This window comes from Micromesistius poutassou (genome assembly GCF_964030765.1).
Source record: "Micromesistius poutassou genome assembly, chromosome: 11".
Lineage (NCBI taxonomy): Eukaryota > Metazoa > Chordata > Actinopteri > Gadiformes > Gadidae > Micromesistius > Micromesistius poutassou.
The window spans coordinates 2,025,593-2,050,835 of record NC_140281.1 but is presented as its reverse complement, the minus strand read 5'-3'; the positions used below and the strand labels follow the sequence as shown (position 1 = coordinate 2,050,835).

General features: G+C 46.0%; 3 protein-coding genes across 4 annotated transcripts; 1 reads left to right on the top strand and 2 right to left on the bottom strand.

The window, feature by feature from the left end:
• Window positions 1–610: 610 nt before the first annotated feature.
• On the bottom strand, window positions 611–5,745 carry LOC311355369 (leucine-rich repeat-containing protein 31-like; the record flags this gene model as incomplete). Its single annotated transcript, XM_084475133.1, is given in 11 exon segments — window positions 611–996; window positions 1,530–1,685; window positions 2,009–2,173; window positions 2,440–2,607; window positions 3,030–3,221; window positions 3,682–3,846; window positions 3,998–4,165; window positions 4,477–4,624; window positions 4,626–4,664; window positions 5,055–5,251; window positions 5,634–5,745. Coding segments are annotated over 11 exon segments (1,797 nt in total). The 5' UTR covers window positions 5,647–5,745.
• Window positions 5,746–6,445: 700 nt separating this feature from the next.
• Window positions 6,446–12,579, bottom strand: eif2s3 (eukaryotic translation initiation factor 2, subunit 3 gamma). Its single transcript, XM_084475276.1, has 12 exons — window positions 12,495–12,579; window positions 11,642–11,705; window positions 11,250–11,377; window positions 10,751–10,872; window positions 10,534–10,628; window positions 10,069–10,227; window positions 9,513–9,647; window positions 9,005–9,099; window positions 8,427–8,571; window positions 7,832–8,001; window positions 7,316–7,488; window positions 6,446–7,078 (listed from the first exon to the last, which is right to left on the bottom strand). The coding sequence occupies exons 1-12, from the start codon at window positions 12,561–12,563 to the stop codon at window positions 7,015–7,017; spliced, it is 1,419 nt and encodes a 472-aa protein (XP_084331402.1). The 5' UTR covers window positions 12,564–12,579; the 3' UTR covers window positions 6,446–7,014.
• A 1,551-nt stretch (window positions 12,580–14,130) lies between these two features.
• On the top strand, window positions 14,131–25,223 carry klhl15 (kelch-like family member 15). 2 transcript variants are annotated; one of them, XM_084475272.1, is made up of 9 exons: window positions 14,131–14,316; window positions 14,830–14,917; window positions 16,585–16,723; window positions 16,906–17,094; window positions 17,477–17,701; window positions 18,624–18,785; window positions 19,199–19,408; window positions 20,237–20,427; window positions 21,379–25,223. In XM_084475272.1, exons 1-9 carry the CDS (start codon window positions 14,262–14,264, stop codon window positions 22,271–22,273), a joined length of 2,154 nt encoding a protein of 717 aa, XP_084331398.1. In that variant the 5' UTR covers window positions 14,131–14,261; the 3' UTR covers window positions 22,274–25,223. The 2 variants fall into 2 exon arrangements, with proteins under 2 accessions (XP_084331398.1, XP_084331397.1); XM_084475271.1 differs by lacking the exon at window positions 14,131–14,316 and adding an exon at window positions 15,419–15,536 and having other exon boundaries at window positions 14,900–14,917.
• The last annotated feature ends 20 nt before the right edge of the window (window positions 25,224–25,243 follow it).

Below are 25,243 nucleotides of genomic sequence, written 5' to 3'. Positions count from 1 at the left end.
ACTCATTTCAATTCTGTTTCATAATATATACACAACACACGGAAAACAGAATGCTCGGTGTGCGCAACAAGATGGACGTTTATTTAAAAATCCTATTTCCATGTGATCTTTCATTGTTTTTGTGTGCATCAGAAGTATTCTTAAAGTGCTCAGTATGTTGAAATGTGCTTCAATCAAGACAAATACAAAAAAAACGGTTTTAGGTACTGAACGATGCTGCATCAAATTACAGCAAAGTGAATTAATTAAGTTCCTTTGACTGCCAGGTCCTTTTATTAGCCAAGAAAAGTGTATAAATCATGTATGTAAAACTTTGAATGTAAATCCATCAACTCTCAAAACATCCCAAACCTTTCCAACATTCAAAGTAATCAGCATTGTTGATTTAATGCAATAATTGTCCTTCAACTCAATTATTTCAGTGGTAGCCTCATGGCCATTGCTGGTAGACTGATTTTGCAAAAGCTTGGCTCATCACGTTCACACCTGGTTGGCAAATATGGGTCCTTTCAAAAAATCAAATCTTCTTACTCTCTCAACCTATCAAATACAATTCTGCTCTACCCCTCCCTTATTTCCCTCCACCCAGTAATCAAACCCCTGTCCCCGCCTACTCTTCAGCCTCCTCTGGTCCGTCCTGATCTCCCGGTGGGGGGGCCTGGCCGCCAGCCCCGGTGGGGGGGTCCCACTCCACGTGGACGGCCCTCTTCCTGAGGGAGTGGTGGAGCTGGTCCTGGGCCTGGACCCCCAGGCTCCACCGCAGCATGGCCAGGTGGGTCAGGGCCGGGAGGCGGGGCAGAGAGGAGAGCAGGGACGGCAGCCAGGTCGCGGAGGACGCGGAGGTGGCGGGTCGCAGGCTGAGGTCCATGTCCTCCAGGGAGCCCAGGCCCCCGGCGGTGAAGAGCGGGGCCCAGGCCTCTGCTCCCGCCGCCTGGCCGTTGTAGGAGAGGTCCAACACCCGCAGAGAGGAGAGCACGCCCCGCTTACACACCACAGCTGCACATGATGAGGGAATCACGGATCAATCCTAATGTGGATGCTACAGTATCAAGAAAATGTTACAAATATTATATTCATCAATCAATCAATCCTTTATTTAACCAGGTAAGAAAATTCATTGAGATTAAAAATCTCTTTTACAAGAATGACCTGGCCAAGAAAGGCAGCATTATGATAAAATAAGCACAATCAACAGTCACGTACAATTCTCATAAACCACATTCAGCATCAGTTAATATACAATGCAAGATTAGGGACAAGACTATGTATGAAAATTAAAAATGAGTACAGTTCAAATTAAAATAAATACACCGCGACAGATAAAATGAATAAACCTGGCTGTTATCAGCCAGTCTATGTAGTTTAGGTCGTGTATGTGTTTGATGGTGTGCATCTGTGGGCATCTCATGTATGTATATGTATATTATATATGTGTGGGCTGTGTGTGTATGATTTGATACGTGTGTGTGTGTGTGTGTGTGTGTGTGTGTGTGTGTGTGTGTGTGTGTGTGTGTGTGTGTGTGCGCTACCAAGGTGACTCAGGTCATCACTGGTGAGATGACAGCTGGAGAGGCGGAGCTCCTGGATGACTGATGGCTCTAGAGCATCCAATAGCAGTGCGAGGCGTCCGCCAACCACCTTGTTCCAGGAAACGTCCACGCTGCTGAGGTACGGCACAGCCAAAGCTGAACAACAGACACACATACATGTACACACGCACATGTATACATACACACACAAACACGTTTATTATTCAATGATAGGATCAGATCATTAGAAACACACACACGCACATGTATCGTACACACACATACACACAAACACGTTTATTATTCAATGATAGGATCAGATCATTAGAAACTTTTTAAGACTTTGCTTTGACCTCTGGTACCTCATATAATCCTTGGCCATTTGTAAGGACATTTGGAAAATAGATTTGAAAAAATTTATAATATATCAATATAATATATCAAACATCAGCGATCAAAGGGTAGTACTGCGTTGTTACCGAAGGCTGTGAAGGACTCTGAAGTCAGGCTACAACTGTTGAGTGGCAGGCGTCTGAGCTGCGGCAGCGGCAGGGCAGAGACTAGAGAATGGACCACGCCCCCAACCTCCTTATTGGACGACACATCCAGCTCTGTTAACTGGGCCAGAGAAGGGAGCACCTGGACTGGAGACAAAAAAAGAGACACTGTCACTTTAAATATACCCGGTGGCTCTTCGACTTGATGAAATATAATTGCCTGGGAAAGTAATTACATCCAATGATACATGTTGTGATGCGAGTGCATATTTTTACCTAAAAGGAAATAGGAAAGATAGAAAGAATTATCAGATTTGTCTCCTGATGTTCATTTAGTCAGACCCTGATTCTACTCTGTGAATCTCAATCCCTTGCTCACTCAATACCACGGTGGCTCTGATTGGCTGACTCACTCAGGGCCTGCAGGTCGGTGTGGGTGAGGTTGCAGAGGTGCAGGTCCAGGCTCTCCAGGCGCGTGAGGAGAGCCAGGTGAGCCGTCAGCTGGGACAGTCCACCAGACAGGCCTTTGTTACAGGACAGGTCCAACTCACGCAGTGCGGTGACCCGGTGGAGCGTACCACCTTCAGGGACGCAGGCCAGACAAACTGTGACACCGCTGGTTCATGTTCATAATCCTTATTGTTATTCTCCAACACATTAAGGATTGAATGCGAGGGAACTCTACCTGTGTACTATCTGGATGCTTGCTGCTTTCAGAAGATATACTTATTTTTATGTTAATAGATCAATATCTGCTGCTTAATTCACTGTTAATATTTGTCTTAGATATTGGTGCGATAAAGGGTAAGAGGGAGTAGGCATGATCACTCGTATATAACACACACACACACACACACACACACACACACACACACACACAGCCTTTTCATATAATCTCTCAGCTCTTAAGTCATTCAATGACACTAACCACTGTCTATTACTTAATCAGCATCCTAATGTTGTAACGCCTTTACTAGTAATAATAATGATGTATGTTTCGTACCAAGAGATTTGAGACCTCGAGTCGTCAGCCCACAGCCCTGCAGTACCAGCCTGGAGAGGCAGGGGGCGTGGGAGAGCGAGTCCACCAGCTGTCCAAACCCTTCAGGGTCTGACTCCTGGGTGTCCTCAGCAAGTAGCGGGTTTCCCGACACGTCAAGGACACACAGCCTGGGCAAGGTGCCCACCATGTCCCCTGGAGAGACGCAGTCACAATCACAACACACACCCCCGACATGCAGTGACCAGAAGGAACGGATGAGGGCACTGTTAAGTGTCCTGTGAAGCATCTGTTAAGTGTCCTGTATGTTAAGTGTCTTGGACCTGCAGTCTAAAATGTATCTGTGGTTAGCTCCTCTTGAAAGCCTTTAACTATACTTGCATTGTCACCAGATCACCGTTGGATAAACAGTGATTATTCAACAGAGGAGGGAGAGCTGCTTTGTACTTCTGTGAGATCTGAGAGTAGAGTGGACCTATCACAATCCACATGCATACACACATTAAAATGATAGTTAAGGTTGACCTAAATAGGAAAGTAGTTTGGCGTGGGATAAATGTGTTAACTGAGTGCACCAACTAGAGGGAACCCGAGGAAAATAAGGCAACACAAGTGTAAGCATCCCTGGATATTCCCTTCAGAATCCTTTACCCACCTAGTTGAGAGGCGTCCACGGCAGTCAGCTGGCAGGCCTGCACATGCAGCTCTCTCAGAGTGGGGGGGACTTTACCCAGCAGGCCCTGCATACCCCCGCCCCCGGCTCCCACGTTCCAGGACACGTCCAGCACCTCCAGGAAGGGAACCGACGGCAGAGCGTCGCCTTAACACACCCAAAACGACAAATAAACTGCACAACCTGGAACACGCACACGGCTGCCGCTGTGTGTGTGCGTGGACACGCGTGCACCAACTGCCACTCTTCAAGGGCTTATTGGATTGAGATAATAATCATATCCACACATGGCGCTCACCTAGCGACGTGATGTCATCTGCATTCAGCCTGCAGCTGCAGAGCCGGAGGGCTCTGACCCTGCCCACTTGTTGGAGGTGAGAGGTCAGGGACAACAGGGAGCAACCAATCAGGTTGTTCCAGGAGAGGTCCAGCTCCTCTAGCTGAGGCAGACAGTGGAGCAACGTGGCTGACGAGAGATGAAGAGGGGCAGGACGTTAAACCTGCCAGTTAAACGTCCTTGCCCCATTGACAGGTGTGGTTTGACCGAGCTGTGATGCATGTTGGGAAATAGTGTTCGCAAAGGAATCCACAGTTCTGTACAATAGCCCCCTGGTGTAAATTCAAGGATTTGAGAGATGAAGAACGCTCTTAAAGATGGTGGCACAAATGTTATATTCACATGTTTTTGCCTTTGATTGTGTGTGTGTGTGTGTGTGTGTGTGTGTGTGTGTGTGTGTGTGTGTGTGTGCGTGCGTGCGCATGTGTGTTTGTGTTCACCGAGCTCCAGCAGGTCTGTGGCGGTGAGGTCACAGTGAGCCAGGTTCAGGGCGCGGCTGTCCGCCTTCTTTCCCAACCTCTGGAGGAAGACACACAGGCGGCCCCACCCCCGGTCTGCCTCGCTCTCCGTCGCCTCGGGAACCCCTGGAAACCCCAGAAACCCTCAGGCCTTCACACACTGATCTGGTCTGATGACGACACATCACATGTATTCTGCAGCTCCATACCTCCTAGCGGAGAACTAGCCTTTAACTTCTATTGGGTTGGATTTTGCATTTTGGTGAAACTTTTAGCAAAAGTGAATTACAGAGAAGTACATCATTGCAGGAAGGGGTCATGTATCTTGATCAAGGAGGCCTACATGTAGGCTGTGGACATTGGGATTCAAACCCAGAAACCCTTTGGGTTTATTATATCTATGTTGTTATGAACAGAAATGCCTTTCCTTATAGCAAATCGAATAGTAGTACAAGTACAAGTACAACAAAATATTGTTGTTATGATGACAGAAAGCACTGTAGGTGAAACGGTATCAGCCATGAATATATGATCAGAAATTATGAGCATACTTCCATACCCGAGTCCGCTGCTCCATCGCGCTCATCTTTACCATCCGTCTCTCTGAGGTCAGAGATCACAACTTTGTCTGATGATGAGGAGCGAGACAGGAAGCGAGCGGAGGGCTTCCTGTCTGTGGCCGTGCGTTTCCTCCGGATCTGGTTCATGATGATGTCCAGGGGAGAGAGCCTTAGGCTCACCTCCCGCCCTTTCTGGCCTGACAATGAAAGATTAAAGTGTAATTTATATCTATAATTTCTCATGTCTATTATATAGGCTATTATTATTATTATTATAAAGTTATTATAACTTTATCATAAAGGATCTATTTCTTAAAATTGCCAAGTAAAGGCCAATGCTTTTTTTTAATCGCTCAAATTGCATTAATATTTGTATGTTGTCATGATACACAAGATGGTACACTAAAACTACAATTAAACAGAAAATTTGAGCAAATTGTGAATCTAAACGTAGAAACAGAGCTGTGGCTACCGTGTTACTTATGCTTTCCCTAACAGCTTAAATCCCAGCAGCCTGGATTAAAATGTATTGTGAACTTCCAGACATCACTTCATATGCACGTAACATGGTCACCTCACCCTCAGAATCCATTCGAACCGCACTGAAGACCGGCCGGCGGAGGTCTGAAGATGGCACCTCGACGTCCCCACTACAATCAAGAGGTCAAATTCAACTGTATCGACGTTGACGAAACATCACAACATCACCTCGGCGTCTATGAAAAATAATTACGTTTGGACGCACTTCTACCGGTGCATATCTGTTAGTTCAAAGTATGGTGATCTCTGCAGTTCGATCTTCACGTAGCGGGGAGGGGAGGTCACGTGCTGCTCAGGTGCCTCATCAACCCGGAAATGGGAGCACACCTTTGGTAAATAAACACCTGCGCTGTCCACATGTAACGAATGTAACTCCCTTCAGTGACATTCAATATATGGGGGCCGTTTGTACACTTGTTCCAGATTCAGCTCGAGCTAGGTTAAATTTTCCCGGATTTAGGAAATAAACACCCCTCTAAAATGCATTGCAATTTGCTTTTTCCACATATATAAAATAAAAATGATGTTGCATCTAAATCTTCAATCTACATCCTTAATATGAATCTACATTTATCTAAATCGACAGGGAGCCACCAACCCAATAGATATGTAGTGTGTAGCCCAGGCTGGTGCGGTACAGTTGGTAGTTTTTAAAAGCAGGCAGGCCTATTTTCCTATTAGCCCATTTATGGTTACAGATGAATGCATGCAAAATAGGTTCTCTATTAGCTACTTTAAAATTTTAACGCAACAGTAGCATGAAAGAATGAATACTGCAACAGCACAGGACATGTACACAGCGACGCTCTTCACTGAACAAGCCAAATAAAGAAATTCAATCGGGACACACGTTTCCTCAAAATGTATTTTATTAGATTCAAATGAGAACAAAGGACAGCACGTGCTCTCTGCGCTGTCCCCCGCTCAGCTGCATGTGGAAACCAGATGCATGTTTTATTGGAATGGTGACGCCCGACAGCACCCTATAATTTAGGCAAACATCTACGGCGAAACAGGACTCAGATCATCATATTGAACGTGACTGGGAGTCTGTATGCTCTGCAATAGTTTAACAGGAATTTACCTGGATTCACGCCTCACATAATCCTTGATCTAATAGTTTTGTATTGTAATTTTAAAAAAAAAAAGAAAAAAAAGGCCTTCACCAGTCCACACCGCCCTCCTCTGGTCTAACGTCGCAGGGCAGGTGAGCACAGTACGGTCTGTTGGCTCCGCCCCCACCTGTCCTGCTCATGGGACGCAGACAGACATGGCAACCTTAAACTATTGAGATCTGTCCCTTGCGGCTTTCCGTCCTCCTCCTGTGTAAAATAATAAAGAGTGTGATGGTCGTGTTGTCCAGCCCTAGGAGCTTCACCGTGGTCAAGTAAAAACATCCTGGTTTGGCTCCGGTCCTTTCTCAGTCATCGTCCACTGTGGGTGTGATGGTCACGCCCCTCCTGATCTGGCCCCAGCCAATCAGACTGCAGGAAAATAAATCACAAATATAAAATCAGACAAACCAATGAGACAAATGTATAAATGAATAGCATAGAGTTCCCGAGCCCAGGCTCTGCGCTGTCCCCCCCCCAGAGATTCTGCTACACCATGGGACTGCTCAGAGATGAGATGGATGTAAACCTGCACGATCTGGTCAGGTACCTCAGCCACATATCCAGCCTTACAGGCACAGCTCATTCAGGGAAAGCCTCTCAACTCACCGCCAATGCTTCTCCACGCGACGACTGAGGGCGATCTTCTCCCCGACCTCGGTGCAGACAGGGTTCGTCAGGACGATCTTGGCCAAGTCAGCCTTCACGGCGCTGACACGGCCTCCGGTGGACAGGGACCCGATGTTCACCATCAGAACCTCGTTTTTAGACAGCTTCTGGACCTACGGGCGGGAGAGAGACCGTATGTTGACCTAGGTTTTGTAGACATGAAATGTAAGCTGATTTTGCCATTGTTATTAATCTTTCGATTTTTATCACACACAATAAAGAGTTCAGATCGTAGAAATGATGCTCTGTTTTTGTGGCATATTCCAAGCACATTTCAAAGTCGAGATGAAAACTATGATAATCCATCTGAACAGAACAAGACAGAAGGACAAGACAGAAGGCCCTTACATGGACATGGGTCAAGTAGGACACCAGACCACCCTGCTGTGGGCCCCTTCTCACCACTCAATATAAGCCGACTACATTTCCTAAGATGCATTTCTCCTGACAGCCTACCTTGGCAGCCTTCTTGTCTCCTTCCGTGCGGACTCCCAGCAGCCTCCTCAGCAGGAAGTAGGAGATCTCGAGCTCGGTGAAGATCTCGGGCAGGGCGCCCACCGCGCCCAGCACCTGACCCACCATACGGTCCGCTCGGCAGAGTGTGGGGTCGATCTTTGTGCCGACACCTGAGAAGTTCAGGGGGGTCCAGGTTAGGGGTTCTGGGTTTCAATTGGCCACACTTTTGGTGGTCAGATTCTTCTTATAGGCTAGGTCCTATTTAGTTACAATCCATTAGAATTCATATCGGTAAGGGCAATACCAATACCTGAGTCGCAGGAAAAAATAATAATTATACGGGTAACATGTATAAATGTTCTAAACCAATATCAAAGTACTGTAGTTCTGCACTAATGTCACATCAGGATTATATTCTTTCCAGTGAAAATTAAGATTGTGATTCAAAATGTTCAATCCCACCAATAATGAATCATAGCGCAATATCGGTCAAAAATAATAGCAATATAAAAAATTGTTCAGTGCTAATAAACATCCATATTTTGACGATTCATCAAACTGAGACATTATCATTTAAAAGAGAGCAAAGTGTTACCGATAAGGCCTCCGGGGGCAGCGTACTGCAGGTCATTGTGCTCGGCGAACAGGGACACGATCTTGGAGAAGATGGGCTTGCACATCAGCTTGCCCTCGTGGTCTTTGGACACGATGCCTGGACGAACCTCCAGCTCCTGGCCCACCTGCCCACGGAGAGACCCAGCAGGGGTTGAGATTACAGAGCACGTTTAGCCATAAGCCTGGAAGAGCTGCTGAAACTAACTAAGTAACATCAAAGTACTCATGTGTACCTACATAGTGGTGGCTTCAAACCAGGGTAGGGACTATTTTAATAATGTAATGTGTTGGGAAACACCATATTTACTATGCTGTACGTATTCATTCAGAGGGAATGAAAGAAAATCCAGACCCGCTTTTCAAATAATACTGAGTATACTATAATATGGAGGCATTTAAAAGCACCCTTAATCCCAATTTTGTGGGCAATAAATTTATTTTTCGGACAAAATGCCCCAAGCCCCTGTTCATTTCCAACTCTGCTATAAAGATATTGATAGACAGTCAGCTACATAGAAAAGATCTATGCAAGATTGAGTCTTCAGAGGGAGCCCCTACCTTGAGCACACCCTTGAGGATACTGCCTCCAGCCACGCCTCCCTTCAGGTCGTCTACCTCACAGCCAGGCTTGTTCACGTCAAACGATCGGATCACTGAGAAAACAAGAGTCAGAAAAACATCAAGAGCAATTGAAAAAAGGGCTGGGCTGTATTTCAATATTATCGTTTTTGAACGGTATTGGATTGTCACAAAATGAAAATACAGAAGATTGTATTATCGTATGAATCAACTACGATGAAGATATTTGAAGATCACTTAAAAATGATCAACTATTATGTTTGAAACATCAGTGAGAATGGTAAACTACTGCTGTGTAGAATTCCCTAGAATTATTGCGATAATACATTTTCCCATATCATCGCTCCCTTAATATAAAAACTAGTCTTCTCGGGATATAAAAATGATGATTACTAATTCATTCTAGTGAGACGGCCGTTTGGTTTGGTAGCAGTGTGGACTTGGTGGTGCAGGTGTGCATCAGCTCACGAGGCGGTCGTGCTCTTACCGATGAGCCTGGGCTCAGAGGTGAAGTCTCGGATGGGAACGGGGATCTTCTTGACGATGTACTCACACACCACCTCGATGTTGTACTTGAGCTGGGCCGAGATGGGGATGATGGGCGCTCCCTCGGCCACCGTGCCTGCGGGGAAGGACAGCAGCACGGCTCAACGCTCGGAACACTAGAGTCCAGTCGGTCGGACTGGTTTCAACGCAGTCTAAAGAACTTCAATTACAGGCCTTTAATCTACAGTCTGGTTTGGACTAAATTATCCACCAACGATAATCATGGAGTGTCCAAAGTAACAACAATGCAGCATAAAATCCTAAACTTCCTTTATTCTTTTTTTTGTATAGAAGTCTCCAATTTTACCATTAAAATAAAGCCCAATTATTTTTTTTCCTGCAATTCCCAAATTTGGAGTTGTATTGCATAACATCGGTGTTGAACATGACCACAGAAGACGACCAAAAAATTAAATCGCTCCACGTCTTCTGAAAGACGAACCACGAGGCTTCAGGCGTTGTGGTCAGAGCACAGCATATGGGCTAGTGTCACTCACCCTGTACAAAGGCCAGAATCTGCTCATACTGCTCCTTGGCCTGGCTCTCCTTCACCAGGTCGATCTTGTTCTGCAGGATCAGGATGTGCTTCAGCTTCATGATCTCGATGGCAGCGAGATGCTCCGAGGTCTGGGGCTGGGGACAAGACTCGTTGCCCGCTGCAGGGACGACAACAGAAGGACAATGAGGAACATTAGACAGACTGGAGGTAATCAGGGTCGCTTACTAGACAGGTGGGTTATAGTTAGGGATGTGAATAATACATTCTTCAGGGTTGAATAATCACTTGAATATTCAATGTGTGCCCATGTTCACAAAGGCAGCCATTGTGACCTTTTATGCAAATCCATTCCCGTCATTGTTGCTTGGCAGTGTGAGATTGTGGCTAGATATTTTCAGGCAGAGATCAAATTCTTACTGTGATTGGTACTAGCCATTAAATAGTTAAAACAAGGAAGACTCACCAATTAAGAGAAGGGCTGCGTCCATGACAGCAGCACCGTTCAACATGGTGGCCATCAAGATGTCGTGACCGGGACAGTCTACAAATGACACGTGTCTGGGGGAGCAGAGGAAGAGAGAGTGACAGAAGAAGAAGAATAGCATTAGGTCAAGCTCAACGACAAACAAAAACATTGAAAACAGACATTGAAAGGGTCAAAATGTCTCCCACTGTCTTACCTGACAAGCTTAAAGTTGCCCTTGGTGCCAGGGATGTCTGTAGGGAACTCATCGGGAGTGCTGCTGCCACAGGATCGGTAGCATTCAGGCCGGGGACAGCTGGGGTCATCCAGCTTGTACACCTGGTGACAACAAACATGGAGGGTCAGTGACACAGGGAGGGGGAGAGGCACCATGGGATATTCATTAAGAGAGGAGAACAGATGTTTAGATGAATTAACATAAAAGGATGACTGCACCACATGGGATGGAAGACACGCTTGGCAAGAGGTTTGCAATGAAAAATATCAATGTTTTTTAGACCTCAATAGCAACATAATACTAAGCTCATAAAAAAGGTTGCCATGAACAGGGCTAGACTACAGAATAGAATACAGATGACATAAAAACTTATCATATTTGATGTTTGTATTTTCCCTGCTCTGGATAACGTAAAAATCGTGTGATCAGTCTACCCACACCCAAATATAACTTTGGGATCAACCAGAGCCCCGCCTACCTTGGCATTGGCATATCCTAGCTTGATGGTAATGTTCCTTTCCAACTCGTTCTTGAAGCGGACAGTGTGGACACCAGAGATGGCCTTGACCACTGTGGACTTGCCGTGGGCCACATGACCAATAGTACCTGTAGAAGAGCAGGGCCAAGTGAATCAGGGGGAAAGGGTAATATAGGAGCCAATCAGAGCAGGGCAGGAAATACTGCACTTGCTTTTCAATGCAAACAATTGTAAATCAAAGAAATAATGGTGAAAGAAAAAACATGGTGCAAGCTGGCATAAAGGTACACAGGCTAGTGATTGGTGCAACATTTTAAATGCAACTCGAAGCATGTAGTCCTGTATAAACACATAGTGGAGAAGAAGGTGGGGCTATAAATGCAATTCCTTACCAATGTTGATGGTAGCCTGTCTGCTGATGATCTCTCTTGAGAGGGGAGTCAGTTTTGACACTTCCTAATGTGAAAAGAGTTCAGTCAGGCTATGGCTCATAGATAGTCAGATATGAGATGAAATCCTGTAAAACTGAGTGTCATCACATTCAGGTATGGTAATACGGCTTTAATTAGAAGAAAATTAGCAAGTTGTGGACGTTTTAATTGCTATTTTCCACTTCCAATGGTTTCCTTCTATTGTCCAATGTTGTTCAGACAACGACAGCTACCCATGTGACAATTGTGGCCTGATAATTAAAAATGAATCGGCTTCAGCTCCAGTATAAACCCTACTAGCAATAATTAACAAATGACAGAAGCTACAATTGGTAACATAGTCTCTCCCAAGACAATATTGGATCGATGCCAATTGCCGTCAAATTAATTCAAGATATTACTACATTAAGTTATCTATGTTTCATAAAATATGTCTGAATAAAAAGTGGGTTACGACCACCTGGAAACACCCGTTCTGCCGGCGAACACAACCACAAACCATAACCACCGGTACAATAAGAGCAACCCTGGCCAACGTAGCCGCAGCCTACATCTAAACCGATTCATTTATTTGGACGCAGATACATCGGAGATTCATTTAAAGACAACGTGAATAAAGGGACTATGGGTATGGCCCCCTCACGCCGACAGCGTGTGTAAGCGGAACAGGCTAGCACAGAATGGGGCCTTGGTACCATTCCCTGCCGGCGACATGGCGCTTGAAACCTTCAGAAATGCCTCGTTCTAGTTTTTTGTGGTGTGAAACTAAAGAAGAACAATACACACAAATGAAACGTGAAAAATAACCACGTACCAGGGAATTTAAATCTTGCTTGAAAAGATGAGGCTGTCCCAGCGTTGTACCCGACTCGTCACCCGCCATCTTGAACGAGAAAGAAATTGAGAGTGGTCCGGCGACTGCCTGATTTACTTAATTATTATTTTTAAATTACGCTCCATTTTTGGGGATTAATAGTTTTTCAGTTGTGTGTTAACAAGGCGGTGTTTTACAATGATTTTTCGTCGTTTTATGAAAAACATGAAGGCTTCTCATTCATAATCTGAGTAACTGAAAGAACCGGGGTCCTTTTACAATGGATGATGCAACGTTTTAAATGTGTATCATTCTGACATCGATACTAATATATTTTATTTTACTCCCGTCTGAATGTGTGCATCACTATTTATACATATTTACACGTTCTGTTTCTTAGATATTTAATTGAAAGTCTAGTAACTAAAATAACAAACTTCCCTGCTAAATGTTGGTCCGTCGTGTGTTAATGACGTCTATATTTGTGGTCCTAACGCGTTCTGTAGTTCAACAGAGACAACCGTTCAATTTAGCCACTTGATGCTTTAATTGGTGCAATGGAAAATAAAGATGTTGTGGTTATTTAAATAAACATCAAAATTGCAAAAACAAAAAAACCAACAATAATTAATTGACTTTTTAAATTTTGCCTTTATTTTTTTAAATCTATTTTACTTTTTACTTATCTATTATTTTCTTTTATTGTATGACAATGTTTATATGTGAAGCACTTTGAGTCTGCCTTGTGTATGAAAAGTGCTATATAAATAAAGTTGCCTTGCCTTGCCTTGCCTAAAAGGTTAGAATTAAGGCCCATGGGTTACAGTGAATGTTATTATGGGTCGTAAGTTTACATTTACTCAAAACCAGTAAACGTATTTTTCCTACATGAAACGCTGTGCTCCATTTAACACCCGTTTTCCAATAATAGTGTCCTTTTGTTGGAAAATACGCCTACTACTGAGAAAACATAATTCAGTAGAATAAAAATAAATATGGTATCCATTGAAATGTATTTATTCAACATGTAACACACGTTTCCTGTTTTCAACTTCTTAATAAGAAATAAATGTGGTAGGCCTACGCCTTTCATATCAATTAATGTAAATAAATGAATATATAAATAATGTCAGTAGGCTATATCATGAAACTGCACTAGACCGGTAGACTATAGTATGGAATAACGAGTTCAACATTATGTAGTTCAACATTATGTAAAGGTAATATGCACTGACTGAAGTCACGAAATTAAGTAAATTATCATGCAGGTTATTTAACAGACAAAACAAACTAATCATGGGAATAAAGAGACCCCTCTCTATTCCCATAATTAACCTGTTGGGTCTGCTCTCAGGTCCTCAGTTCAGGATGGAGGTTTCAACCTTTCAGCATGTGACGACAGGTGCAAATGTGTCCCATTCCCATATCTGATTATTTTTATGAATTCATGAAAGGACTGTCGGAATAAACACGTCCAGTCGCCAGGAAATGATTGCATCTATCCAATTAATTATTTAATCAGCAGGGCATCTCTTGATTTTGATGGACAGGTGGGTTCACGTGCTGCACTGCACAACGCCCTTCAGTTCCGTCTGGAAGGGAAATGACGCCAGTGCAGAAAATGGCGTCCAGACAGACTACTGACTGGTGATGTTTGCTACCCCTTTAATTTAGAGCCGATTGTAGGCCTCGGGATAAGCCGATGGAAGGACTGGCGATGCACTTCAGCCGTCCGTTTTCCTGATTCGGGAATTCAACCCGCAACTCATGTCTGCAGGAGCCGCCTGGCCGAAGAGGGGTTGTGGAGCATCGCAGCGCCGAGGTGAGACGGGGGGCTGAGGAGCGAGCTGACAGCTCACAAACAGCTCTGTTGTCACGACTCTCCTCCGCGTTAGTCCCACTAGGATCAGATGGACGTGGATCGGTAGCTTTAACCCTCCAGGTGGCTCCGTTAATATACAACAGTCATGTACAACACCACTGTCAGGCAGGGAATGATGTAGAACCCCTTATAGCCTCAGCCGTTGTAGTCGCATGCATTTTCCAAACCATAGTAATGATACCAGCCTTTGTCCTCGGCTGACAATGTGGTTTTCTTTTTAGCAGACATGTTATAGCTCGTGATCTATGATACTGATTCTGACCGGGTTGTGTCACAACTGTGAACTGTGAGTGAAGGGGGACTCTGAGTAACGCCAGATATCTGACACGCGTGTCCGCTCGATTTGCATTTGTAAACAAGACCAGGTAGCCGGTGTTTGGGTGGCCTACCCTGACGCTATGCACTGCACCCTTTCTCACCTGCGGTTTCTTATTGATGTCCTCCTTGGAGCAGAGCAAGGGAAACACAAACACAGGAGATGTGAGCGTCCCCAAAGCGCGCTTCCAGTCAAGCCTGTGATTTTCCCACCGGGCTCTAAAAGGTAAGCTTCACACAGTACTCATTGAGTTTACACCTTCACCTTAACCCAGATTCCCCTTCCTCCTTCTTTTCTTCTTTCTTACTATTTTTCTGAAGTTTGATAGTGCATTCAAATTGCTCTACATCAATTTGTTGGCCATGGGACATTCTGGCAGAATTGATTACTGTCAGTTGTTTCTCTTGAGAGCTCATTGGCATCACAAGGATTTGCACTCTACAATTATGAATTTAAATGTGATTTTCTAAAGAATTCGTATTTTATTATATATTTGATTTGGTACTTTGAAACACAAATAATGTGTTAGTTAATGTGTTAGGCTTCAAACAAACTTAACAATACGCTACTAGAATTAGTTTACGTCTGTTTCGATATGTAGACCGATGGATTTGGAATCATACAGTATATGTTATGTACATAAGTTCAATGCCACTTTGAAACGTTGAACATTATTGTTATTGCTAACTAGCTGTTGATCAAGCTTTAATGACATGGTTGTCTCAGCTCTGTTCAGGTAATTGACGCTCAGAAAAGGGACTTGTTAGAATCTACTGGATACAAGGGGCACTGTCCTCTGATTGGTTTGGACAACCCCCTCTGACATGCCCGTGGCCAATCAGAGGTGAGTGTGCATTGTGTGTGTCAGTGTGTATGTTTTGTGTTCAAGTGCTAATTCTACAATGTAATTGTAGTGTGTCAGTGCCAAACGGGGAAAAAACGGTCAAGCATGTTTTTATGAGTCATTCTCTGTACGGGTGTGCAGGTAATTATAGAACATGTAGCACCATTGCATTGAGTGTTAATTAGCCCTTTCTGTTATGTAAACAAATAGGTGTTTGTGTGTATCAAATGTTTAGCAATAACAATTATTGTTACCTCGAGTACACATTATTATTATTTTTATGTTTTAGCGATGATCCTGCTAGTCGGAGAAGGTCACACCTGGCAGCCCCCTGGCTTGCTTTGTTTGGGCTCAGAAGCGGGCCGATGTGTTTGGGATAAGCTCCTCCATTGTGCCGAGCGCAGCCGCATACACGCTTGAAAGCTAAAGGGGAACGCTGCTTGTTTAGACTGAATCGCTGGGTAGAAAATGCTGAATGTCCCCATCGAATGCCCTTCCCGGCGGCCCGACTCCAGCGCTTGGAGGGGTAGGGTTTCAGCAGCCCAGATAAAAACACTCTTTGCCTCCCCACTGCCGGCTCTGTGCGTGGTGTCATCACAGTGCCAATCTTAAGCTGGGGTTTTCCGGCCTCCCTACTTAAAGTATCCCAAAGTGAACCGTGGCTTCAATCAAAACCATTGTTTAATACTGTGGCAGTAGCATACCATTAAAGGGTAACCCCATATTATATCCAAACCCAATGGACACCATGGGTTTGGCCTTACTTGTTGCTAGACGGGAGCTGTTGGTTTGCTAGGTGACATGCCTCACCAACTCTGTGGAAGACACCGGGTTCTCACAAGCTCTGATACAGAAGGTGTCAAGCGAAACCACTCGGCACTAACATAGTACAGTCAGTAACGGCCATTGCAATAATGTGTTTCAACGTAGATGGCGCTGTTTCAGCAGTCAGGGACCGTTAAAAAAAAAAAAAGGACTTCTGCTTCAGAGAGCTCTGGCCCCTGTCCTATTAGCTGTTGAGCCTGTCTGGAATCTGATTGTGTGGCAGGTGTGCTATGTCCGGGGGGGATGTGGAGGTGTACCTGTCCCAGGTGCATGATGGGAGCGTGTCTTCCGGGTTCCGGGCGCTGTACGAGGAACGGCTCCTTCTGGACGTCACACTGCTGATAGAGGAGCACCACTTCCAGGTCCGTCTGTCTTTTATATATTTATTTATTCATTCATTCATTTATATATAAACTGACACACACACACACACTCGTACACCCACATGGTGTCTCCCAAAGCCATGTATGTATGCACATAGCGACAACAGGAAGCCACTGTAGTGGGGTTTGATTGTAGCGATGTTATTTTGCTGTCCCTCCAGGCCCACAAGGCTCTGCTGGCGACCCAGAGCGACTACTTCCGGGTCATGTTCACGGCGGACATGAGGGAGCGAGACCAGGACAAGATCCACATGAAGGGGCTGACGGCGGCCGGGTTCGGGCACGTCCTGCGCTTCATGTACTACGGCTCGCTGGAGCTCAGCATGCCCACGGTCCAAGAGATCCTGCAGGTAGCGCAGCACGCATGCACACCTGCTGACGACAATGACCGCCATTCATCCATTCGTCAATAGAACATCCAACAAACTATCGATCGTCGGCTCGCTTATCTGCATGAGAAAGTCACGCTAGAATCAAAAATGGTAATGGCTTTTGTTTCAGATTAGGTTGAAAGGTCAGATTAGGTTGACCATGGACACTCGGTTTATGGTACATATTTGTGGTTCTTTTTTTAATTTTATGGACAATATTATGGTCCGAGGATTAGCCACCAAGCCACACAATATCACTTTCTGATGAGAAGCACACGTGCATTTCTTTCGGCCCACACTTCCCGCTTCTGTTCCCTGGTCCCCTTCCTCCATCCTGTCCTACTTCCTGCTTCCCGCCCAGGCGGCCATGTACGTGCAGCTGACGGACGCGGTGGAGTTCTGCTGCTCCTTCCTGCTGGCCAAGATCTGCCTGGAGAACTGCGCCGAGGTCATGCGTCTCCTGGAGGACTTCAGCGTGGGCGTGGAGGGCGTCCAGGAGCAGCTCGACAACTTCCTCCTCCACAACTTTGTCCCGCTCATGAGCCGTCCGGACTTCCTGTCCTACCTCAGCCTGGAGAGACTCCAGGTCAGTGTGGGGAACGTTGGTCCCCTCCAGGTCAGGTTCCTTCCAGGTCAGGTCCCCTCCAGGTCAGGTCCCCTCCAGGTCAGGTCCCCTCCAGGTCAGGTCCACTCCCCTCCAGGTCCCCTCCAGGCCAGGTCTCCACCAGGTCAGGTCAGGTCCCCTCCAGGTCAGTTCCCCTCCAGGTCAGGTCTCCTCCAGGTCCCTTCCAGGTCAGGTCCCCTTCAGGTCAGGTCAGGTCAGGTCCCCTCCACGTCAGGTCACGACTCCTTTGGCCAAAGGTGAGCCTTTTTTTCAATTTTTACTTAATTTTACTTAAAAACCAGTTCATACATTAGCAATTTAAAGTGATTCATGTACATGTACATGTAAAAGGTGTGATGTCACTTTAAGGGGTGATGGTCTTGGATTCAAATTAAGAGATCAGCTCCCCACCTGTGTCATTTGCAGACAGGCCCAAAGAAGGTTGTTCCTAATTTATTCCAGACCGGTCAGACAACCGGTCTCTTTATCCACTCTGTAGCCGCTACATCGGTCACATGGAATGGTTAAATTATGAAATTCACAGCAGCACAGCGTGTTCAAGGACACGGGAACTCCAGGACCTTGAGTCCAGTGAAAGCGAACACTGTGGTTCACACACTCGTTGTTGGAGAGGACTTTCTCTCTGTAGAAAGTGGGGAGAGAAGCAGAAATATTAAGACCCGCATTGAGTGGAGTCCTTCCATCAAGTCATGAAGCCAGGGAAACGATGTGTAACATATTAGCTATCGTTATAATGTGTTCATGTATTGTACTAGTTTAAAATTGAATAAAGACACACAGGTACCCCACCTTTCAAACCACCGTCACAGTTGAATCTCTCATGTTAATGAACCAAACCCCCCCCCTACATCCTGTCTGTTGCCGCCGCCCCCCCTAAACCCAGGCGTACCTGGAGAGCGACGCCCTGAGTCGCTTCCCCGAGATCGAGCTGTATGAGGCGGTCCAGTCGTGGCTCCGTCACGACCGGCGCCGCTGGAGACACACGGACACCATCATCCAGTCCGTCCGCTTCTGCCTCATGACCCCCGCCAACATCTTAGAAAAGGTGAGGACCCCCCCCCCCCCCCTAAGGAGGTGAACTCCCAGATGATGAGCTGTCCTCCCTTTGCCTGCCTGCGGCCTGTACTTCATTCATATGGTTAATAAGCACATCCATAGGAAGAAGTCATCCATGCTATGTGCTGCTAGATGTTAGCTCTGGCATCGGGCTAGGCATCTCCACAAGATTTTAACAGTGAGATTTTTTTTATGTGGTCTGCTGGTTCAACAGTAGACTGCAGATTGTTTTATTTCTTTAACTAAAAAAACTAAAGCCCACATACGTCTTACCATGTCGTGGTTGATGCAAACGGTCTGCTTAAATGCATCCGATTTTAATTAGAAAGCAATCGAAAGGAAGTCAAGGTGTAAAGGCTGGGCTCACGCTTAAATTCCTCTTCCCCCCCCGCCCCCTGACAGGTGAAGACGTCCGAGTTCTACCGGTACTCCCGGCAGCTGAGACAGGAAGTGGACCAGGCCATCAGCTACTTCCACGACATCAACCAGCAGCCTCTGGTGGACACGCGCGCCAACCGCATCCGCTCGGCGCGCCCGCAGACGGCCGTGTTCCGGGGCATGATCGGACACAGCATGGTTAACAGCAAGATCCTGCTGCTGCACCGACCCAAGGTGTCTGGAACCTTGGTCTCTTGGGGGTCCAGGAGGGCGGTGGTCATTCAGTCAAGCTTTATTGACGTAGCCCTCGGTATACAATATGTGAATCTGAATCACGTGTTGATTAGGAGGCTGTGCGACAGTGTATGTTTTTGTATTCACCAAGTCTGTGGCGGGTTTTTCATTCAATCTTTATTGATACTGGAGCTTTTTATGCAAAACAGAAATACCAAGTGCTCAAAGCAGGATTTATAGTCGCCATGATGCGCTTTTAACAAAGGGTGTGCGGGCAGTGCACACACGGCCATGCCATTTAAAGTCACCATCTTTCCGTAAAGTCAGTCTGGACTCCCATTTTTAGCTATGACCGACGTATGACCTTTGATTATGTCATTTTCTAGATGTTTTTGTGAAAAACAAAATACCAAAAGTGATGAGCAGGGGAATTGCACACAAATTGAAGAAGAAATCGGTTTAAAACATCAGTGAAAGAAATCTGAATCGTACTGATAAGATGGAAAAGCTGAGCTTCAACAATACTTGTACCGTCCGGTTGACTCAAATATGTGAGTAAGCCAGAAACGTTGATGTAATCTTAGTTAGTAATACCGTTTATTCACCTATAGTTGATGCGCACCAAATCTGTTCAGCCACGTTAGAGCCCAAATCCCAACGCTATACCCATAGGTTGAACCACACAAGGGAAAAAAAAAAATCACAGGAGAACGTTATCAATATTAACAGAATGTTTGGCGCTCAAAGATCCCTCCCTCTCCCGTCCCGCCGTAGCTGTGGGTCTGTGAACTAACCCGTGCTGCGGCGTCTGTATTTTCGGACCCCCAGGTGTGGTGGGAGCTGGAGGGGCCGCAGGTGCCGCTGCGCCCCGACTGCCTGGCCATCGTCAACAACTTTGCCTTCCTGCTGGGCGGCGAGGAGCTGGGCCCGGACGGGGAGTTCCATGCCTCCTCCAAGGTGTACCGCTACGACCCCCGGCAGAACTCCTGGCTGCGCATGGCCGACATGTCGGTGCCCAGGTCAGTGTGGTGGCGTTAGGTCGGCTGGAAGGGGACAGGACGCAGGAAGGGGACAGGATGTAGGAAGTGGACTAGTAGACAGGAAGTGGGCATAAAGAAAAGTGTGTGTGCATGTGACGAGAATACCCGTTTCTCATCAGAGCGTGATCTTATCGGTCAATATTGTTCATAAATGGAATGAAAATACCCCAAATATATGCTATAGAAAGCGAGAATAGGATGACCCTAAATCGAAACATTGGTTATACATTTTGTGACTTTCTAATGCAGATTAATGTTAACTGGTGCCTTCGGTATCAATCTATAAATTGTATATTTTGATCAATTTAATAGTTTTCCTTTTTAAGCAACACTGTTAAGCTTTTATTTTTAATTGTTTGGGCTACAATCTCCCTGAAATAGGAATTTCAATTATTTTGTATTTCAATGTAATTGCCACAACACACAACACAGTGTGTCAATGAGTGAACATGAGGGCTCTGCCTCATCATTGTCTCCATGGTTTCCTCATCACGTGTTGTGTCTTCCCTCTGAAGAAGTGAACTATGTTGAACTGTGTAAATATAGTATTATACCTTTTTTATTATATATATATATAAAAATATAACCCTTAACAGATCAATTTAGCCTGGATAGTTAGTATTATATTATTAACATGTGAGTGTGTGTGTGTGTGTGTGTGTATATATATATATATATATATATATATATATATTATATACTAACTATCCAGGCTAAATTGATCTGTTAAGGGGTAGGACTGGATATGATTTTTACTTCCTCCTACCCCCTTTTGAGCATGTGGCAAGTGTGTCTGTTTTTGCTTTTGTTTTATTTATTCATCTACTACTATTTTAACTGTTTTTATTGCTTACATGTTTGAAATAAAGACAATCAATCAATCAATCAATCAAAACTAAGGCGCCCGCATGCTTTGCTCGCCCCCTGCAGGTCGGAGTTCGCCGTGGGCGTGATCGGGAAGTTCATCTACGCGGTGGCGGGGCGCACGCGGGACGAGACCTTCTACTCCACGGAGCGCTACGACATCACGGAGGACCACTGGGAGTTCGTGGACCCGTACCCCGTCAACAAGTACGGCCACGAGGGCACGGTGCTCAACGGCAAGCTGTACATCACCGGCGGCATCACCTCCTCCTCCACCTCCAAGCAGGTGTGCGTGTTCGACCCCGGACGGGAGCCGGGAGGAGGAGGAGCAGGAGGAGGAGGAGCAGCAGCAGCAGGAGGAGGAGGAGGAAGTGGTGTTAGTGGTGGAGGAGGAGGAGTGGTTGGCAGCAGCAGTTGTGGTGGTGGTGGTGGTGGTGGTAGTGGTGGTGCGGGTGGATGCGGGGGAGGATCGGGCGGGGCGGAGGCGGCGGCGGCCCGGATCCGCGCCAGCCGCAGCCCGCTCCTCCCCGGCGCGCACGCCAACTGCTGGGAGAACAAGTCCAAGATGAACTACGCCCGCTGCTTCCACAAGATGATCTCGCACAACGGCAAGCTGTACGTGTTTGGCGGCGTGTGCGTCATCCTGCGGGCGTCCTTCGAGTCGCAGGGCTGCCCGTCCACGGAGGTGTACGACCCCGAGACGGACGAGTGGACCATCCTGGCCTCCATGCCCATCGGGCGCAGCGGGCACGGGGTGGCGGTGCTGGACCGGCAGATCATGGTGCTGGGCGGCCTGTGTTACAACGGCCACTACAGCGACTCTATCCTCACCTTTGACCCCGAGGAGAACAAGTGGAAGGAGGACGAGTATCCCAGGATGCCTTGCAAACTGGACGGCCTGCAGGTGTGCAGCCTCCACTTCCCCGAGTATGTGCTGGAACACGTGAGGCGCTGCAGCTGAGGTCGGCTCCGCACCGTGTTTTTTTTTTTGGTGGAAAAGCCGATTTTTGTGGACTGGCTTATCCCACTTGTAAGATTAGGTTCAGTGTGTTTTTGACACACGGGCGTAAACACCTGTGGTGTTCACAGGCGTGTGTCAACACTTCAGCGGATCATCAGCGTGTTAAAGATGACCATGAGTTAAAACCAGAAACCAGGTTCTTCATTCCTCACTGAAGGTAGTCGGGGAACCAGCGAGGGATCAAATGCAAAGCGATGTGTAGAACGGCCGTCCGACTGAGCAGTCGAGGGGGAAGCGCTGGCATGGGTATTTGGGTTCTTCTGCTGGTTATGTTTTCCTGTTGTACTACTCACACTTAAACGCACTGGGAGCAGTCGACTCAATGGTTTTTAAAATGTGCCACGGTTGAACGGCGCATGGAACCATGTTTGTTTTTTAAGAGTCAGCTGCAGGCCAAAAAGGCTATACCTGGCACTGCAGGAATAGTGTTTGTAAAAAAAAAAAAAAAAAAAAAATCAGGGTGCAGTTCTTTGGTCAAACTGGGTCAAATTACCTTGAAGTGTCGGGATTTTGGCATCCATCCATTTTGAGTAGAGGGGAATGTACAGGATTACATAGAATCTAAAAATGACTATAATCCGTTATTCATGATTTCAAAAGGTCCTACCTGTTACTTAATATATGGAAACGCCAAATATTTGAATGGCCTGTAATGCATAGCTCCAAACATTGTAGGTAACAAAGCATACAGGACACTGTCATTCAGACATCTGTAGACACAACGGCACTATATTACCTAGTTGATATCCAAAAACATGAGGCAGCTTGTGACCGTAGGCAACATGCTTCAGAAGCTGCAGTGAGGCGTCTCCATGGCGGCGGCGGCGCCGGCGTATGTACACACGTCCCAAAATGGCTTCCGATATGTTTGGGTCCTCGGCGCGGTATCTTGTGGCTCTTGTATATCCACAATGCTGTACTTGTTTGACTGTCCTTCCCACCAGTAGTGTGTGCGTGCATTACACACTGCTGTCTGCTCAGACACACGCACACACTTGCATCTTACTGCGTCATGTGCCACAGGGGTCATACTTGGTCAACATCACTTGAGCTCTGGATTGTTTTTCCCTCCATTTTTTTTAATTTATCTTTTTTTTTTTTTGGTAGGGCGAAACGTCTATTGTGCATTTTAGAAAGAACAAAAAAAAGTCAGCCAACTGTTCCTTCTTCCGCTACTAGTTCTCATTTTCCTGAAACATTTAATTTATCGACGTCTAATATATTTTTGTGTCAGTGTCTTGGCGTTCTGCTATGGTTGTACCCGTGCAGGCTCACGGTGTACCCCGGACACCTCTCACTGAACTGTCTCTCTGAGCGCTGCCACCTGTAACCACCGCTTTTACTGGTGAACCGGCGCCCCCCCAGGTACTGGTTGTACGTACTGTGTCATACCCCTTAAACATCTGAGCTTGTAACCTCTCTGCCCCCAGCTAACTCACCCTGATCAGCCATGTCCACGGCTCCTCTCTGCATAGGAGCTGGTTGCACTCACCCTTTCGTGTCCTCTATGCTGGTGTTCCTTACTCAATGGGTCCCGACCCAAATCTGGCCGTGATCCAGTGGGTCGATGCACACAGAACACTGAGAGAAATCGGAAGAGGAGAGTGGCTGCTCCGGGGTGCGCAGGGTTTTCTGTGCGGGACCTGTAAGGGTCCCCGTGGACACTCTGAAGATGGTCTTTTGAGTCCCGAGATGGAATGGTTTCGATGCCAACGTCCTGACCTGTCCATCGTCCGACGACATCCCTCGATTAACCTTCCTAATGGTATCACCCATGTACAAGGGCCCATTAGGATCAGCCTCCCATGTGAGAAAACCAGCAGATTGTACTAAATAACATGTTAATGGGACTGTTGCAGAAGGATGTCTAGCAAACAGACAGGAGAAACCATCGGGGTCTACGTATCTTTCATTTACAAGCTGAAAACCCTTTTGGACCCTTTTTTTAATATCTCTCTCATTATCACACACATCATTCCCATCCGTGTTCTGTTCAACTTTTTTATGAGCCTACGCTGAAAAGGGCTACAACGTTGGAGCACTGACGCGGTGTTCTTCAGTACTGTAGCTTTTGAAGCATCCGGTTGCTGTGGCAACAGCTATGCAGCAAGCATCGCTCTTGTTTTTGTTTTGCTTCTGCTTTTGCATCCAAAGAGAGAAATGCATTTACAAATTGCGTTTGTACACCTTTTGTGTTGGATGTGTGCTTGCTTACCATGCAAACAGAGAGGGGTGTCTATTGTTCCAAGTATTCATAAAGCGAGTCAGAAAAAGTGGAAAAGTACAAGCTTAGCGTTGGCCAGACCAGAGGAGATATTACGCTTGGAAACGGCTACATGTGTTCTGCTGCGTTTGTGAAGTTGGCTGACTGTTACACTTATCAAATCCCATCACCAAAACCCCAACATTCTACTGTCCGGTATACCTCTAGGCGTTGATGCAGTAGTGCGTAGACGCCTGCAAGTCATTCTGTAATATTGTTATTTATTGAATATAGAAACATGAAGGTATGAACGTCCAAGTCGGTGATTATCATGGTCTTCGTGAACATCGCTAGTCACCGCTGGGGAAAAGAGTGAATCGGGTCACCAATATGTTATTGTAGTGTCTATCTGAAGAGCAACAGTCAATGCCCTAGTCACGGATTATGCCAAACTCATCCCCTCAGACCACTCATTTTAGTTAATGCTGAAGATATTTAACTACCCAATAGTACTGTCCTTATTTGATGCACACTATGTCAAAGCACGGCGACCTCAAGTCCTTCATCTGTCTCAAATCTCAAGTAGGAGAAGAAAAAAATAATAATAGGATATCAAGGATTAACGCATACCCTGTTACAGTGACTGTATTTGAGGCTGGAAGTTAAATGAGATCAGATTAACGTAATCATAATCTGAGTAGTACTTA

What these genes read in the sequence shown, in the direction of transcription:
- klhl15 (XM_084475272.1), top strand. Translation starts at nt 14,262, where the DNA reads ATGTCTGCAGGAGCCGCCTGGCCGAAGAGGGGTTGTGGAGCATCGCAG. An exon ending in TTCCCACCGGGCTCTAAAAG is followed by an intron (nt 14,918 to 16,584) that starts GTAAGCTTCACA and finishes ATTGTGTGGCAG; the next exon opens with GTGTGCTATGTCCGGGGGGG. An exon ending in CCGCCAACATCTTAGAAAAG is followed by an intron (nt 18,786 to 19,198) that starts GTGAGGACCCCC and finishes GCCCCCTGACAG; the next exon opens with GTGAAGACGTCCGAGTTCTA.
- eif2s3 (XM_084475276.1), bottom strand. Translation starts at nt 12,563, where the DNA reads ATGGCGGGTGACGAGTCGGGTACAACGCTGGGACAGCCTCATCTTTTC. An exon ending in AGCAAGATTTAAATTCCCTG is followed by an intron (nt 11,706 to 12,494) that starts GTACGTGGTTAT and finishes TTTTCACATTAG; the next exon opens with GAAGTGTCAAAACTGACTCC. An exon ending in TCCTCAAGGGTGTGCTCAAG is followed by an intron (nt 8,572 to 9,004) that starts GTAGGGGCTCCC and finishes CTCCGTGGGCAG; the next exon opens with GTGGGCCAGGAGCTGGAGGT.